Source organism: Rhinolophus hipposideros (assembly GCF_964194185.1).
Source record: "Rhinolophus hipposideros genome assembly, chromosome: 3".
Taxonomy (NCBI): Eukaryota; Metazoa; Chordata; class Mammalia; order Chiroptera; family Rhinolophidae; genus Rhinolophus; species Rhinolophus hipposideros.
In genome coordinates, this window is record NC_138049.1 from 48,755,092 (window position 1) to 48,773,379 (window position 18,288).

At 39.0% G+C, this 18,288-nt stretch overlaps 1 protein-coding gene and 1 pseudogene across 4 annotated transcripts in view; one reads left to right on the top strand and one right to left on the bottom strand.

The window, feature by feature from the left end:
• RTN4IP1 (reticulon 4 interacting protein 1) overlaps positions 1-18,288 on the top strand; it is a 97,011-nt gene that overhangs the window by 1,233 nt on the left and 77,490 nt on the right. For all 3 annotated transcript variants that reach the window (XM_081044523.1, XM_081044525.1, XM_081044524.1), the window contains exons 2-4: positions 4,898-5,049; positions 5,829-5,897; positions 6,799-6,923. In XM_081044523.1, the coding sequence (XP_080900649.1) occupies positions 4,898-5,049; positions 5,829-5,897; positions 6,799-6,923 (346 nt within the window). The remainder of the gene's footprint in view (positions 1-4,897; positions 5,050-5,828; positions 5,898-6,798; positions 6,924-18,288) is intronic.
• LOC308490835 (Y-box-binding protein 1-like) lies at positions 15,155-16,302 on the bottom strand (annotated as a pseudogene). The gene is made up of 2 exons: positions 15,563-16,302; positions 15,155-15,422 (listed from the first exon to the last, which is right to left on the bottom strand). The product of its transcript is annotated as a Y-box-binding protein 1-like (transcript).

An 18,288-nucleotide genomic window follows, 5' to 3' on the forward strand; every position in this document is an offset into this window, starting at 1 on the left:
CCCTTGCCGTTAAAATACACTTTTCCGTTATGCTCTATCCTACGTGCGAATAACGTGATCGTCTTAGTTTCTTCTGGGATATATTGACACAGTTTGGAGAGCACTATATTCCTTACATATATACTATGCAATTATTATAGTGCAGAAAAGATGGATTACTATTTGTGAATTACTTTAACTTTGGAAAATAATGACAAAAATATTGCTTATGGGAACTCATCCATGTCTTCAGAAAAAGTCAAAAAGCTTCTGGGATGATTGGCCAGTTAACCTCTGTGTTCTAAGTAAACTGCCATATGCATTTTAATTTAATCATGCGTGTGTGTTTTGAAGGCCTTATGTGTAGACCTTCAGTTCTCATCAGATTGCCTCAGTAACAATTGTTTTATTTGAACTATGTGTGATGAATTAAGTTTCTTTGCTCATATACATGTGTAATTACAAAATTAAGATTAATGATTGAATCATTTTGTGGTATTTATAGAAAAATATGAAAGTGTTGATACTTTGACTTCTTTTAATTTTTTCCTCTTTGTTTCCAGGAGCTGTGTGATAAATTAGAATAGCAATTCTCAAATTTTTTTGTATTAAGATCTCTTTACATTCTTAATAACTATTAGGCTTTTGTTTATGTGAGTTATAGCTATGAATATCTACCTTATTAGAAATTAGAACAGACATTTAAAAACACTTAATTCATTTAAAAATATGGTAAACTCCTTTTGTGTTAACATTACAAAATTAAATCAGGATAAAAATATAATACGACATAAAAATAATGACTCAAAGACAACTATGTATGTGAGGAATTGAAACAGGTAGTATTTAATGGAGCATAGGATCTACCTTTAAAATGCTTACAGTGAAAAATAACTTTTCCAAAGTAAGCAACAACAAAAAAATTAGTGCTAAAAGCAGCATTATTTACACTTCTACATCTGTTTGCTTTTGGTTTAATAAGATAGAGGGAACTTCATATGTATTTCTGTATTTAGTCACAATGTGTTATTTGAAGTGGAGAAAAGCCAGCCTCACGTAGGTAGTTGGGAAAGAAAGGACTTCTGAGACGCCTCAAAAAGATCTTGAGGACATAAATCTTGGAGAACGACTGGATTAGGGAAATAAAGTCGAGTTTCACTGTCCTTAGGTCTTTTGACTCCATTTTTTAATGCTGCTGTTTTTAATATCGTGAATATATCTAGTAGCCACCAGCTGTCCCATACAGTAGCCACTAGCCACAGGTGGCTGTTGAACAATTGAAATGCGGCTGGTTTGAATTGAGATGTACAGTTAGTGTGAAATACACACTGGATATCAATGACTGAGAAAAAATGTAAAATGTCTCCATTTTATAATGATTGCATAGTGATCTGATAGTGTTTTGGATATGTTCAATAAAATATTAAAATTAATTTCACTTGTTTCCTTTTACTTTTTTAATGGCTACTAGAAAATTTTAAATTACATACATGGCTTGCATTATATTTCTTTTGGACAGTGCTGATCTAGACGATGCAAGGAATAACTATTACACATTTTTTGTGGGGGAGGGGTTAGGGGAATGACTTGGAACTCTTAAAACGTATGTAGCTAGAAAGCTCTATTAAGAAAAAATTGAAATGATTTACTCTGAATGCCTCATGAAATCAACATATCTGCTTGTCCTCAAATACCATTGTTTCATTCAACACTGGTTGATGAGATGCACAAGGAACCTAACTTGTTTATATCAAGTAGACTATAGTTGCAATTGGTTTTATTATACTCCATACATCATTACACTTAAAGTTGTAGAATGTATCCACCATATTAAGTGAGGACTCACTGTATTTATATATATATTTTTTATTTTTTGCTATGAAGTAATAATTGCTACTACTAGTCGGGCATGTTGTTTTATTCCATTTACATTGGGCATGAAGATAATTTAGATTTTACAGGATAAGTTCGTCTTTAAGTAGTTGGTTTATACCCAGTGATCAGTGTGTTTTTTCATCTCTTTTGAGGATAAACTCTTTGCAGGTACATCCTATGTTCTGTCAACTACTACCTGTTTCAGTACTTCATATATGTAGTTGTCATGCAGTCATTATTTTATGTCATTTTACATTTTCATTATAACTTAAGATTGCAAACTAAAATTAGTGATATTTTATCCATGAATAGTTTTACATTTTGTCTTCATTTAGATCTGTTAACTTTTCTTTAAATGCTGCTATAATTTGTATTGTGTACATTTTAATTTCAGTAGAATGGCTGGATCTGGACTTTCTTTGCAGCTGTTTAATAATAAAATTGTAACACATTTTACTTTTATATATAGTATGTGTATTCTTGAGACAACTTAGTTTCGTTTGTTTGTTGTTATTTCTTGAGACATCTTAGTTTTTCATGACTTGACTGGGTAATATTGTTTGTAAGTTATCCTCTTTATTTCCTTATCATGGATTCTTTTTGGAGAATGTGTGATTGTTGTTGCATACGATACCTGAAATAGTAGCTTGAGGGAAAAAAATAATGAGTAGAAGATTGTAAACTGTAGGAAGCAGATATTTCCCTTGACAAGAAAGAAAGGACATTATCTCTTTATTTTGAAAGATGAAAGTAGGCTGTTTTCGTGGAGATGGCCATTATTGTTGGACATAAAACCATAAATCATATAAATGGCTAAAGAAATTAATTAAAATATATATAGCCAACATTGTTATACCAACAGTTTGATTTCTTTAGATGGGATTAAAGTCTTTGAAACTGATGGCAAATTTATGATTTCCAAATCGCTCCAACTCTGAATCAGTCAAACTGGCTGCCTCTAACAATGGGATGAAGCTCCTAGGTGCTACTACCAGTTACTACCAGCTGCATTCTGGATTTGGGGCTAGTTTATCTAGTACCAGTGAGCCACGGCTACTCAATTGGTGCATTAGCACATCAGCGTGACCAAGAAAACTTGAAACAATCTTGCCCTGCAGGCTCTGCACCTCAGAGAGGACTGAAGCCTTCTTGTAGCTCTGAAACAGCAGCTAAAACGTGACATGGCTAATTGTCCACTTCTGTTGCTCAAACCATATAAGAATTTCAGTGAATAATGTTTACTTGTTTTAGTGGTGGCAAAGAAATGTAAGATAGGATAAGTAAAACATGACTTTTTCCCCTGATAGAGCGCACCCCTAACTAGCCAGATGGCAGATGTGTAATATTGGCATGATGGCCAACAGCTTAGATTTTCGTGGGACTATCCCAACTTTCACTTTCTCCATTGTCTCTTGATTTTTTTTATTAGAAAAACAACTTGTGCAAGCTACCCACCTGCCAGCATCTCTCCCTGTCTCCTACCTTCCCTGTTCTCAGACGGATTAACTGTCTTTGTTCCCATCTCAGGTCACTCCTCCACTGTTCTAGATTCCATCCCCTCTCACCTACTCAGGAGCGTTGTTTCAGCAATTCTCTTCTGCATCTTCATTGTTTTCCTCTCTACTGGATCACTGCCATTAGCGTACAGGCTTGGTGTTATTTCTTCTTTCTTAAAGAGGAAAAAAGAAACACTCCGCAGTAGTCTTCCATCTCAGTCGTTCACCTCCAGCCACCGCTCCGTGTCTCTCTTCCCCTTTATAGCAAGACTATTTGACAGAGTTGAATGTTCTCACAGTCTTCAATATCTTCCCATTCTTTATCATTCTTCTACAGCAACTGATCCTGTCAAAGTCACCCAAGACCTCTGTTTTGGGATCCAGTCTTGCATTTGTGGGTGTTTTTGTTTGTTTAAAGCCTATTGGCAGCTTTTGACCTTATTTGAAAAACTATCTTCCCTGTCAGCAGCTTTCCACTTCTTTAAATGAACCTCTCTACTTGGCTTTCTGGACACCTCCTTACTGGCCAAGCCTCCTCGGGCTCCTTTGCTAGTTTCTCCTCATCCTTAAGCTTTAATATTGTACTGGCCCTGAAAGTGGGTGTGGGGAAAGGGGAGACTTACAGAGTGGTTTAGTGATTCCGGAGTATAAATTGTACGTGATACTGGAAAGGTAGGCATGGTGTTTAGCTTGCAGAACTTCACATAGCAGAAGTGTTCTCTTCGGACAGATGTCAAGCAGAAGAGACAATTACAGATACTTTTGTGTCTTAGAAAAGCCATTTTACATGTTGAAACTAATAAACTACTTGGGATTATTGTAGACAGAGTAGCCAGTTTATTTGAGCCAAAAAACAATTGTGGGAAGAATGTTTTCAGCTTCACTTAGCTGATATTTAAGTAAATATTCTTAAAAATAAAAGGGTATGTATAATAAAGCAATCAACCTGACTTAATATATCAAAACAGATGTAGCCAAATGGTGTTGTTTTTTTTTCCCACTGGGGAATCTATGCACTTAATCTAAAGATGGTCTAGAAACATTTTTTGGGGAGGTGGCGACCATTACTTACAGACAGTGTCAGTGTGAAATGCTATCTCCAGGCCTTATTTATTAACTCCAAACAGCTTTAACATTTGTCTTCTTCACCAGACTGGGCAACAAATGACTTCGTTGTTTAAAAAGTTTATCAATGAGTAAATTAATAAAGACACTGTCTTTAAAGAACAAAGTAAAACTTTTTTCCTAAGACAGAAAATACTGAAAGGTCTGAAGACAGTTTCAAAATTGGAAATTAACACTTGGAGCAACAGTAGCTTTAGTTTAACAAGTAATTATAATTTTCTAAGTGATTGTCTTTGAAAGGAACAGTGTTCATTGTTTCTTTACTTTCCTGTGTGATGGTAAGAAAATTATAAGGTGTATTACTTTATAATGTGCATCTTTAGGATGTAGATTTGTACTTGGCCTGTCACCTTTGACCCTGGAGTAGTTTTTCTATCGTTCCATTCCTTTGGAGGAAGAAAGAGATGTATTGTATTTTATAGGTGGTTATGGAGCTGCGGCTTTAAATATGAAACGTGATCCTTTACACATTAAAACCAAAGGAGAAGAATTTCCCCTGACTCTGGGTCGGGATGTCTCTGGTGTGGTGATGGAATGTGGACTTGATGTGAGGTACTTTAAGCCCGGAGATGAGGTGAGTTATGAAACGCTGCTGTTCCTTTTCGAAATATGCAAATTTCATTCTGCTGCTTTTGGAAGTATATTCCATATTGTTGACCTTTTTTCTTCTTTCCAACAAATATACTGAGCTTTGGCTGGAACCCTCCTTTTCTTGGTTCTGTTGTTCTTGGGTCTGTTCAATAGCTTGACTGTACTCAAGCTTCCTAAATCTAGTGCTTAAGAATTGCACTCTTCTAAAATATGTATGATTAGGACTGTAATTTTTTTTTTCTTGAAAGAGTCTTTAAATGACAATTTCTACTGTATGGGCTAGATGGTTTTAAAATAGCTAAAGTTTGGTATAATTACCTGTCACTTGTCAGTTTGAATTTCCATATCAAGAAATGAAAGTGAACTCATAATAATAGCTAACACTGTTCTGGTTGCTTTTCATAAAATAACTCATTTAATCCCTATGAAGTAAGTCCATTAGACCCAGTTTATAGATGAGGAAGCTATAAAGAGGTCCCACAGCTAATAAGTGGTAGAGCCAGGATTCAAGCCTCAGAGACTGGTACTTTAAGTATGTAGTGTAAATAGAGCAGGATTTACTGGCTTCTGCTTCCAGTGTTGCTTGACTTGATAAATCCAGAATCATACTAAGTAATATATTTATAGCATGTGAAAATAACTCTTTTGCTTGGCGTATTGCTGACTTGTCCTTTTTTATAGGGTGGGGTATGTATTGGGGAATGCCTTCATGTTTAGCTTTGGTTAAAAAAGATCTGTTTCTAATGAAGTTGTGTGTTTCAGGTCTGGGCTGCAGTTCCTCCCTGGAAACAAGGAACTCTCTCAGAGTTTGTTGTAGTCAGTGGGAATGAGGTAACTTACCAGTTCTGTACTGAAATGCCATTATAAAATATGAACGAAGACTGACAAATATCTCTGAAATGATTGGTTGTTTTTAAGATTGGATTCATGTTTAATGGGTAGTTTTGAAAGAGGTAAGATAGAGAATAGGAATTTTTGAGATTAGAAAAGTATTTGATGTCATTTAATAACAGTGCCTGCCAAAGTAGCATCTTTGTCTCGTGAAGCAGGAATTTGGAGTGAGATCTGGAAACCCTGCTGTGTTTCTTGGTTTTACACAGTGTAAATAGTGGAAACCAAATTTACCAAATAGAGCGTACCGATTAATTATAAACAGAAGCTTGGAAGTATCAGGCTGTTTCAAATAACTTTAAAAACAGGAGTCTAATCAAATACAGTCAGGAGGCCTGACAATTTGAATAGAGAGAAAGGGGTTAACATTGAGGAAATTGGCTATGGAGGGAGGGCAGGAAGGGAAGGAGGGGTATTACTGAGATTAGAGAAAGTCTGGAAAGATTACCTTCCAGTGAATGGGAGTAAAGGAAACAGCTGACTTCAAAAACAAATTAGAATGCGTTTATAAGAGCTCAAGGTTTATTTGGATTTATTTCTGGGTATAGTCAGGACTAATGGGATTACTGAATGTGATCTTTTTATGAAGAATTAGCAGCTATGTCTGATAATGTGGCCTATAAAACGTCATGAACCTCTGGCCCCAGGAACAGGTTGAGTCATTTGGAGAGTATTCCGTAGGGATAATCTTCAAGTAGGGTATATAAGAAATACTGAACTTGGCATAATGTTACAGACTTATCTATGAAAATAGTTGGATTCCTATAAAGGTGAATGCACTTAATTGTGTTCCTAGGTTTGCCAGTCATTGCTTACTTCTGACTATTGTCTTCAAATCTAGGTCTCTCACAAGCCCAAATCACTCACTCATACCCAAGCTGCCTCTTTGCCATATGTGGCTCTCACAGCCTGGTCTGCCATCAACAAGGTTGGCGGCCTGAATGACAAAAATTGCACAGGAAAACGGTAAGCATCAGTGGTGGCACCTAAAGCTCCCTTCTTTCCTTCGTAAGGTCTTTGCTGTAGATTTTTCAGAAACATTAAAACCAGGATCATTTACATGAGCAGAATTGTAGTAATATTTAAACATTTCCAGAGAACTCTGTTTATGTCAGTTTACACTTTCTTAACCTCATTCTGTTGATTCTTAGTCCAATCAAATAGGAATTTAAAAACTGAAATGTGTAGATGGACTTTGGAAGTGTGAACCTTCTAAAAGAAGGCAAAATTTTATAGTAAATCTCTGGGAAGAAGATCCATCGCTTTTATCAGATGCCTAAAAAGGTTAGGAATCGCCCCATCCAGTTTCTAAAGAATGATGTCAAGGTGCATGTGTTTTTTCCCGACCTCTCCTAGGAGTTGCTCTCATACTTGCAGATTTCTATGAAAACCAGACATTAAGGAACTGCAAAACACTGCAGAATATTCTTGAGTTCTCTTAGGCTCAATGCGTGGTATCGTTTCGGTCAGTTCTGGTGCTTCAAGGCCTTGAATGTATGCTCATTTGAGTTGGAAACAACACTGAGTAGAAATGTCTTAGATGCTCTTGCATTCATACCTGGGTTCTGCTGCTTTCTCAGTCACTTCTGTGAGTTTTGTTTTAAGGGTTAAATGAGATACAAGTAAAGCTCGGGGCACAGGCTGTGGCACGTGGGGGGTGCTCAGTAAATGGAGACCACCATTATTAGCGATGAGATTATAAATTGTCATCATACGGAAAACTTATGATTTTATTTTTTGATGAGAAAACTAGGTACTAAGAACCATTTCATGATTGTGATGGAGGAGAGAGCTATAGGTCAAATTTTAATAAATTAAAATAACTTAGTTTTTTTGATTGCTAAGGATTGTGCAGGTAAAAATAACTAAAGTCTGGGTCATACCATTCTCCTGCTGTAATGAAACATTGCACTTTACAGTTAATGTGTTGACTTTCAGTGCATTGAATTTAATGAAAGCTTAATAGCTGTATTTCTGAAAGCAATATGAAGGCTAGTCATCTAATGAGGCGCTACCCTTTCGCGTAGATTTCAAGGCAAACATGTATTCTAAAGGTCAGCTCTGTTTATTTTTTGAACTTTGGGGCTTGTCTTTCTTGAGGTTGCCATTTTGGTCAAACACTGTTTTTAATTTAAACAATTTAATTTATTAGTTTGACCACATAGATTTTTCTAATGGTTTGTTTTAGTTAATAACCTTGCAAAAATCTTATTCAGGATTTTTAGACCTTTATTATTATTGTACACTCTACATTGACATTGATGCTTTGTTGTTTCGTTTTTCCTTAAAAACATTGGACTTTCTATGCCTGCATGACTACATGTTCACTGTGGTTAGAGAGCTGTCGTTCGTTTTGCCAGTTCACGGTTCTCCAGGCATACTTTTTTTTTAGTACCCTGAAGAAAACAATTTAGAAACAGATCTAGCTGTCTCTTCTGAGCTACACAGATGTGTGCCCCCATTTTATTGTTGACTTTTTGGGTAATTCTTTGGTACTGTGTTATCTTATGTTTAAGCAATGAGGGCTTGGAACTGGGAGAGTAGATCCCTGTTTCTGTTGTCCACTCTGCTACTAACTAATCAGGTGACTACATGCATGCTCTTATGGTCTCTTTGTATAGTGTAGGTTGTTAGGAGAGCTTTGAGAAATTGAAAGTTTTATACCTTATAAGGTGATTATATGTTATGTTGAGTTGGGTCTGCTCATTGAGTTAGCCACACGTTAACCAAACTGGAGTAAAATCCATTGTAAAGAGCCTCACTGGTTCACTTCAGAGACTTCTGGCTCATTCCCATGTACCTGGTGACTATAGGATGCCTTGTTCCAAGTAGCAGTGAGAGTTTGGGCCTCTGCTGCTCTAGGAAGTGTCAGTTTACTGAAATTACCGCACAGGGGTGGTGATAATCGCCTCCCTCTCCAACTCCTTATTTGTGAGGATCCCATGAGAGATGTACCTTAAAATACATTTTTAAGAAATGTACTGTAAAAATACTTTTACATGAAGAAATGACTATTATAGTAGGATTTTATTTTATATAACCTCAGCGCTTCCAGTATCCAAAGTGGCTTGTTTTCAATTTGACTGTTTAATGTGATTGGTGGAGCATATTTTGGCTTCTCTAAGCAATAATTATTCGTTTTCTGTTAGCTATTGGCATTAAGGTATTCTTTAGTCTTTACAAAGCAGATCAGTGTTTGTTATCAAGGACTAACAGTACGTTTTTCTAATCAGTTAATTAACAAAAAATGACAAAAACATCTATCTGTACCTTGGAAGAATTTATAGGATTTTTTAATGACAAACAGCTTTTTGAAATTAAGACAAAGCTTTGTAAAGTTTCAATAGTGTTTACCTTTTCCTTTTTTGTTATATAATTTTATATTTCTGCAACAACTAAGCATCTGCGAACCAAGGGGATAATTTAGTATTGATGTCATATAATATGTCATTTTTGCCCATACTTTGGTATCACTACTAGAAAAAGTGAGATGAAATGATTCTAATCTTACCTGCCCATCCACAGTTTCTTCATAATTTATTCAGTAGGAACATGTAGATAACTTAGGGCTCTCAAGATGAATAGAAATTTTTTAAAAAGTGGTTACACCAGATATTTTTACAACAGTCTGGTCTGCTTTATTAGTAGTATCGTGGTCCACTTTGAATGTTTTGTGTTCTGCCTAAAATTCATCTCTTGCTGGGGAAAGTTGTACTTTATTCTGTTACACAGAAATAATAGAAAGTGTTAGAAGTTGAACCATTCCTCCTCCACAAAATAAATTTCACTTTTAAATTGAGTATATTTGAAACTCAGTGCAGTGAATTTAGGAATGCTTCATCGTTAATCTTATGAGATTAGGCTTTCTGACAGTAATATTTTGTCACGTAAGGGTAAATTTGGTGTCTGATTCTGTTTATAGAATTAAGCTCAAATTGAAAAACCTTGGATTTAGCCCCGCCCCCCGTTGTGCTTATAGTGGTTATTACAACAGCTTCCTTCTTTCAGCCACCATCACCTGCCTGTCCTTCCCCCACCGCCCACCTGTTTCTCCTCTCAATCCCACCACTCCTGTGGCCTTTGGTTTTCATTTGCGCTTGACTAGGTTGTATGGGGAAGGAGAAAGAAGCCCCTGTAGTTTAACTTGCTTGAAGAAATTGCCAGGTGGGGAAGAGGAGAGGGTGGAGGGCTGGGCCTGGCTGCTGTGATGCGTATGAGTGTGGTCTTCACTCCTGCACCGATTTTTCCAGGAGCTCCTGGAGGTACAGTTAAAGGAATTAGTAGAAAGCTCTTTCCTGGCAAATTGTGTCTCACCACTTAGTTTGCTAGGTGACTAGGATAACTGTCTTGTGGACTGGAGAAGTCACTTACTCTTCAGTGCCCTGTAATGAGCCTCCCGCCTTGCCGTTCAAGTGCAGCTGTCCTCACCCGGGTCATAGCTGACTAAGTTGCCAACCCTACACTTTTCAGTTCTTATAATTTGACCTCCCTGAAGTATCAGACACCACTGACCACTTCCTCAATACTCACTTTTTCTATGGTTTCGGGGACACCAGACCCCTTTAGTTTTCTTCTTGCCTTTTTGACCAGTTCTTGTCATTTTTAAAGGCTCCTCTTCTTCCTATAGCCCTTTAGCTGTTGCTCTTTTCAGAGGCCATCATTCCTCTCTGCTTCCCAGGGTTATCTTCTCTGCTGCCAGCTTCTATTTAGGTTTTGGTAACTTGCAGATTTATGATTCTAACCCCAAACCTCTCTACTGAGTTCCAGTTACGTATACACTTTGTATGTGAAATTCAGTTTGTGCAAAACAAGACTTACTGACTACCACCCTGACTCTTCCTCTGTATTTCCGATGTCAGTTAACTGTGATTCACGTTAAGCCAAAACCTGATAATTGTTACCAAACCCTGCTCCTTCCCGTTCCCCCCCGTACAGCTCATTATTATTAATGTCATGTAAAATTTAGGATTGTTGTCAAATTTGGGAAAAATGTCTTAGAAGTTTCTTTACTTATATAAGCTGTAAGATTGCGAGGCATTTGAAGTTTTCTAATGCAGTGAATGAGCCTAAAATAAAATACCTTTGCATTTTAATTGACAACCCTCATTATTTAGTTTGTTATCGATGTCTTCCCTATAGTGGTGTCAGGTAACCAAAATAACACAGTTTAGTAACCAATTAGATGTCCTGTATTCAAGGGAAAACAATCCCTGCGTTTGGGGCGTACGGTCCCTCACCAGCCGTGGAACTCTTTTCCTGAGGGAGCTGTACAGTGTTAGAAGAGGCAACATGGAAACAGGGCATGATTGGCCAGGAGGTTGGGGATTTCCTTACAAGGTTAGCGGGTCCTGCTTTCTTGGGTAAGGTAAGCTGGCCAAAGCCAAGTTGGAGGATTGTGATTGGTGTTAAGTTTCCTCGACAGTGAGGCATTTCCCATAAGTGCAGGCTGACTTAGGTTTAGATTTGTGATGTGGGCTGTGTGACTGGGGCGGCATCCATTTTGTGGGTCCTGAAATACAAATTGACTTTATCAGTATGTGTTGTAAGTTTCTACATGTCTTTTAACTGGAAGAATTTTCTACAGACTCACTTCAGGTTCTATACGTCTCAAACCTTGTTTAACCGTGTTTCTTCTTCAGTACTCTCAGAATCCAATACCAGTTACTATGATGCTCAATCTTATTATAATAAAATTTCAAGATGCCTTATTGTGTTGTCATTTGTTACAGGGGCCACAGCCAAGAACTTCAGAGTAGCAGAAAAAGATATTTTTCCTCCCCTGCAATGAAGCTTAAGCTTCAGGCCCCTCACTTATACAAGGCCCTGAGAGGGACCCCAGCAATATATTGGTGGGGAGTCGGAATATTCCTGGAAGGCTTTGTGGGGGAGGAAGAAACTTTCCTCTACCCTTGTAGGTTCTTCTAGCTGATCTCATCATCAAATTGCCGTGAAACATTAACATGAGAAAATAACCAAATTTAATTATTATACATATGAGAACCCCACATACATGAGAGGTTCAGAGACAGAAAGGGAAAATGAGGTATATATGAAGCCTGACAATTAAGTTCATGAACTTGTTGCAACGATGTTGCTGACCTTTTTTGATATCAGAGGGAATATTCATTATGAATTTGTACCAGGTGGACAGCCAGTTAGCCAAGTTTACTATGTAGAAGTGCTGAAAAGGCTGCATGAAAAAGTTTAATGAAAACGACCTGCACTTTTCACCAACAATTCATGGCTCTTGCATCACAACAACGCACCAGCTCACACAGCACTATCTGTGAGGGACGTTTTAGCCAGTAAACAAATAACTGTATTGGAACACCCTCCCTACTCACCAGATCTGGCCCCCAATGACTTCTTTCTTCACCCGAAGATAAAGGAAATATTGAAAGGAAGACATTTTATGACATTCAGGACATCAAGGGTAATATGACGGCAGCTCTGCTGGCCATTCCAGAAAGAGTTCCAAAATTGCTTTGAAGGGTAGACTAGGCGCTGGCATCAGTGCATAGCTTCCCAAGGGGAGTACTTCGATATTCAGCAATGGGGTACTTCTTCTAGGATGAGGTCGCAAACTTAATTGTCAGACCTCGTATGACATTCTGAACTAAGGGATGAGGTATGGCACCTGGGGCTTCAGAGTGAAGCAAGGTCATTCACAGGATGATAAGAATAGCAAATGTTCAGTAATTAGAAGTTTGCCCTGCCCTACATATAGGTCATAAAAGTTATTTCTGGTGCTAACTCATTTTGAGCGAATTCCCTAATTTAAATCCTTTAAAGGAGAGGTAAACATTTCTCGTGAGCCCATAGGCTCTCGATCGCCTTCAGCTCAATCCTCATGCTAATGTGGCACATCCTGGGGAGGCCTGTTCTGAACCTCGTCAACATTTTTAAACCAGGACAGCCTGTAATAATTGAACTCTATTCAGAAATTACTATGAACCACATCAGTATTTCCCACTAAACCCAAAGCAAATGTATTTTTAAATCTACTTTCTTTCAGCCAAATCTAGTGTCACCTGACAAGAGGGGAGGTGTAATGGAGTGTAGGAGTGGAAAGAGACAGCAATTTTAACTGCTTGTGGTTAGTAAGGTAGGAAAAATAATTTTCCCGCTACCCTTCTGAGTTCTCTGCTGAGACCTTTGTAATAAAAGACATTAACAAGAGAAAAACAAATGGACGTTTATTAACGTGTGTACCTTATGTATACATGAGAGGTACCTGGGGGAAAATGAGTAACTTAAAGAAGTAGTTTAGAATTCAGACTAAAATACCAGCTTCAGCTAACAACACAAAAGAGAAAAACTCTTGGGGAAGGCCAGTTGTGGAGAGGTTACCAAGAAAAGCAAGAATTTGTTATGCAGATTTAAGTTGGTGTCTTCTCTGTTAATAAGGGTGGTCTAAAGTTATCTCCAGGGATTAAATTAACCTCTGTCCTTCCTAGTAGAGAGAGGAAGAGGTAAATTTACATCCTGCTTTTAGGGAAATTGGGGGAATGCAGAGAGCTTTCTTATATCTACTTTTTTTCAGTTACCTTCAGCTCAAAATAATCTTTATGCCAAAGTGATATATTTTTGGGTGGCATAGCCTGCTACCCTTCATAGCATATTCTACTTTTAAAATTTTACAAAGACATGTCCACCCAAATATATTGCTGGGGCCCCTATCAGGGCCTTGTATAAGGGAGGGGCTCGAAGCTTAAGCTTTATTGGCTCTGTAGGCTTTCAAAGAGTGGCTCCTCCACTCTTCAAAATTCTTGGCTGGTGCCCCTGTAACAAATGACAAGAAGAGAAAAGGATACAGTGATTTCTTATAAGTTTTATGTGACATAGGAACCTTCATAGGAAATGAAAACCTGAAGAAGTAAACCTGTGTGTTTGTATGTTACGTTTGATGAAGAGTGCAGAGTTGTGAAAAAATGTGATAGGACAAAGGGTATGAGCTAAGTGTAAGTAAACTGGGGAAACAAGGCCTCCTTGTTCTACTTCCTCTCTGTGACCTTCCATCTTGGAGGTAAGGACGCTTCCTCATAGGGAGGACACCTCTCACGTGAGGATTTTTTATGACTAGCTTCAGGGGAGAAGGTCAGAGTGTCCTGCACATGCCATTTCTCAAACTCCTTCAGCTTAAAATATTCAATATGCCAAGGTGCCATATTTTGAGGTGGCATGTCCTGAAACGTGTCAGCTCCATGGTAAATCCTTCTCTGACCACACAACTGCTCTCCCATCCATCCTATTACCATAATAAGTGATCTTTCTCTCTTTCTTCCTTCCCTCTGTTCTAGATCAGATTGAAGGAACCAGTGACTTGGGATGGGTCTCACTGCCTATCCCTATTTGGGGAGATGTGTTCCCAGTACCGGGGTTGAAATTCTGAATACATTTCCCACAGAACCATTGCTACACTGTGTAGGAGGTTCTTCGTCCTTTATGGATTAACTAAACCTTTTTAAACAGCTACCCTGGGCACCTTGCCAAGTCGTATAAATAGCTTTGTTTTCATGGGAAAATGTGTTTAGAAGTTTTAAACAACTAATTCACACATGAACTCTTCTGTAAATTGGGGAATGTCTGCATGAATTACTGAGGCTTAAAAGAAGGGGACACACAGATCCACGCTGTCTCGGTCATGTTTGGTTGATTTGTAGCTGTATTACACTTACTCAGATTAAGTTTCTCACTCGCTTTAGGGAGTAAACTTAGTATATTGTGATACACTTTGCTATCTTTCATCCATTTCCCTCAACGATTTAAAAGTTGTGTGTGAAACTGAAAATTGAGATTATACATTTTCAGCATCATTTTTTTTTAAATTTAAGACCTTTATTAATAGGTGCTTGCAGCTTGTTGACTTTTTTGAAAAAAATCAAGTTGTAAACTTTTATTACAAATTAAAAATGAAGTTCTTAAAAATCTCAGCTTGACCAGATGTGAAACAATTTAAAAGCCTTTAAAGGTGTATTGAGAAAAAAACAGTCTTTTTCAATTAAAAAACACATTTGTCATTACCAGAAAGAGACATCTTTAGGTAAAAATAATAAAAACCCCATGCTGCATAGATAATGCAGATAGTTCCAGTATCTGGTAAATGAGCAGAAAGCAAGCACTTAAGGTCTTTAGCTCCAATCTTTTGTTCATTTCTTATTGCTGGAATTTCATATTCATTTCTTCTTGTTGGGTGACTACACCAGGTGATGGTAGAGATGGTAAGCCGGCATTTGCTCAGTCCCACTCTGCTCAGCTTCGGGAGCGGATAAATTCTCAGCTGATGGTTCGCTGCTTTTGTCTCTGCCATCTTGTGGTTTAGGGTTTTCTGGGTGTCTGCATTGGTAGTTGAAGTTACGGTTGTACCAATGTTGAGGTGGCTGCTGACCTCGCGTCTCATGTCCTTGATTTTCCTTATCTCCTTCATTGCCATTCTCTCTAGGATGTCTTTGGTGCGGAGGGCCCCTGCAGAATCATGATCTATAGCCCCGATATATACAGAGGGTGCCAAAAAAAGTACTTACATTTTAAGAAAGGAAAAAACTGTATTAAAATTGTAATAATATATACCGATAACAAAAGATGAACACAAGTCATGTTTGTACACTTTTTTGGCACGCCGGGTATTCTGTCTCACCGGTCTACCTTGTTCTCCTGCATCTGGTTGTCAGCACCCTCCACCCCTTCTTGCACAGCAGGGTTGGAATACGGTGGTCCACGTCCATAGGGTCTCCGCGTGTAGTCAGGTGGGAACCATGGCCTGCGGTAGGGCCCCCGCGGTTGGGCCTCGCCTTCTGGAGCGCACTCCGATCCCTCATTCTTTCCCCCACTGTCACTATTCTGGTAACTCTGCTGGTAATTGCGTGGAGGACTCTTGCAACGTTCATAGTGTCTGTCATGGTTTACTTCCTTGCACTAGAACTCCACCAGGGCCTGTGCCATTTGCTGCCTCGCACCCTTTTCTCCTTCCACAACATCAACCTCCACAGCCTCTCCATCTCCTACACTGCAAAGGCGCTTCCTGGGGTTATTCTTTATGGCAGTCTGGTGTACAAATACATCTTCCTTGGTGTCATTCCTGTTGAAGAAACCATATCCGTTTCTTGAACCATTTTACTGTTCCCAAAACCTTCCCTGCAATGATCTTCTTGCCCCCCCTGGCAGGTGTCGGTGATGTAAGGCTGCCGGGCCGCTGCTCCCTGGGCCCGCTGCTGCTGCTGCGGGTGGTGCGGGGCTTGGTGTCTGTAGGGCTACCGGGTGGGGGTTGGGGGGGAGGCTGGGTCTTAGCCTTAAGGCTCATGGTTACCCGGAGGGGGCGCAGGGGCGGGGTGGGGGGCAGCTGCATCTCCTCCCGGGGTGTGACGGTAGGTAACTAGGCCCTCGGCCATGGGGCTGCTCAGAGCTCTTCGGAGTCCAGCTTCTCTTCCGGCCACTTATCAAACTCAGCATCATCCTTATTTTTTAAAGACCAGTTGTTTCCACTGGTGGAAGATTTAGCCATGTCTAAATCACCTTTGTTTCTGAGCCATTAAGACGTAATAAAGGGCACTCTATCTGTACTGTGACTGTCCCCCCCCCCCCCCCGTATGTGGTCTGGGGGGAAGAATGAAGGCCGTTTACTTCTGTGTTAGAAAGGTGGCAAGACTCAATGTAAGCTTAAATTAGACTGAAAATGCCAATTCTCTTTCATTGACTCCTACAGTATACCTCCACGATCGTCATTTCATAGGTAATGAATTTGAGGTCTAGAGAGTCATTCGGTGGGAGAGTTGGGACTAGAACCCAGGTGTCCACACCAGCCCTGGCATTCAGAGACTTCTGGGGCTAAGCCAGAATATAGAAATTTGAAAGATGATTCCCTACTCTGGATCGCTTGCTAATTTGGTACATGTTTCTTTTGTATTTTGGGGGGAAGGTAATTATGATATTGATGCCTCATAAGATTGTAATATTGAAAAATAGGTGGTAGAGGCATTAGGTTCCCAAATGCTAAATAAAAAGTGACTCAGTCATAGAAAAGAAAGCCAACTTTGTTTTAGTACCTTAAGGTATTTTAGGGAGAATTCAGAGATTGGGCAGAAATGACATAAACTTAAGAGTTTACGGTTTAAGGATACATACGCAGTGTAATAATTATACTTTCCCCCCATATTTTATATATCTTCCACAATGCAATTCTCACTGACTTCAAAAAAAGCTCTATATGTGGACTTAGGAAGTAAGAGAGGAATGCAATTAAAAATCTTGGCAATTTTGAATTATAGTGCTTGTTACAAGTAGAGTATCTTTGCTCTGTATAAACAAATAAGCAATACAGCACACCTTCCTTTACTATAACAAATTGGCTTCTACTTCAGTGAGATTTGAAAAGCAACTGGGTAGAAAGTATTCCCACTGTATAGCACATAAGTGAAGGGCCGCTGGGGGTAAGCGCAGCAGTGTTTTCCCTTTGTACTGAAAGTGCTTTGAAGAGTACAACAAGTATAGTTAGTTCAACCACAGGACTTCAAACCGTAGAGGACCAACCGACTGAATGCTGGCTTGAAAATTTATTTTTCCTGCTGTCCCTTTGTGGAACTTTCTTTGAAGAAAAGTACCGGGCCTGGTTGAACCTGCACAAAACACGGAATTTGCAGGACCAGAGAATGATGTGTCCCCAGGGCTTCTTTACAAGCTGACTGGTGGTATGTAGCTTTTGGCTGGGCTTGCTCTTTGCGTTTTTGCCCTTGGGGGCGCCATCAAGTGGCAACATGAGGAACTGACGCTGCTAGTGCAGAACCACTCCCTCTTCTGCCAAGCATTGCTGAGAAGCAATGCTGCTTTATTTGAAGGAATGAGTTTTGCTTCTTTATTCGGAGGAAGGAGGCTGCTTTGGATCAAGAGTTATGGGGAAGTGATGAACTGCCAGTAATGAGGTCGGAGATGTGTCCAGCCGTTAGATCCTTAAGCAGCCATTATATTTGGCATCCTCTTAAATCCAGCACTCTCAGAATTAGAAATTAATTTTACGCTTTACTGGTAAAAACTTTAATGTAATCTTTCAAATAACCAGATAATTTCCTCGTTTGGGGTAATAGCAATTGTTGCCTCAACTGTAGGATATACATAATGCTGGCTTAGATGATTTTTAAAGTCAAAAAACACTGATGAGGTATCTGCTGAATTCAGGGTAATATGCCCAGTGCTGGGCGTAATCTGAGGTCTCTGTCCTTGAAGCCCTACAGAATAGCTTGGGAAACAGCGTATGAATGAAAGGTAGCAATGTGCCAAATGCCAGATACGTGGCATGGGTATCAGGTTTGGGGCTATCTCAAGGGTATTGTGCACAAAA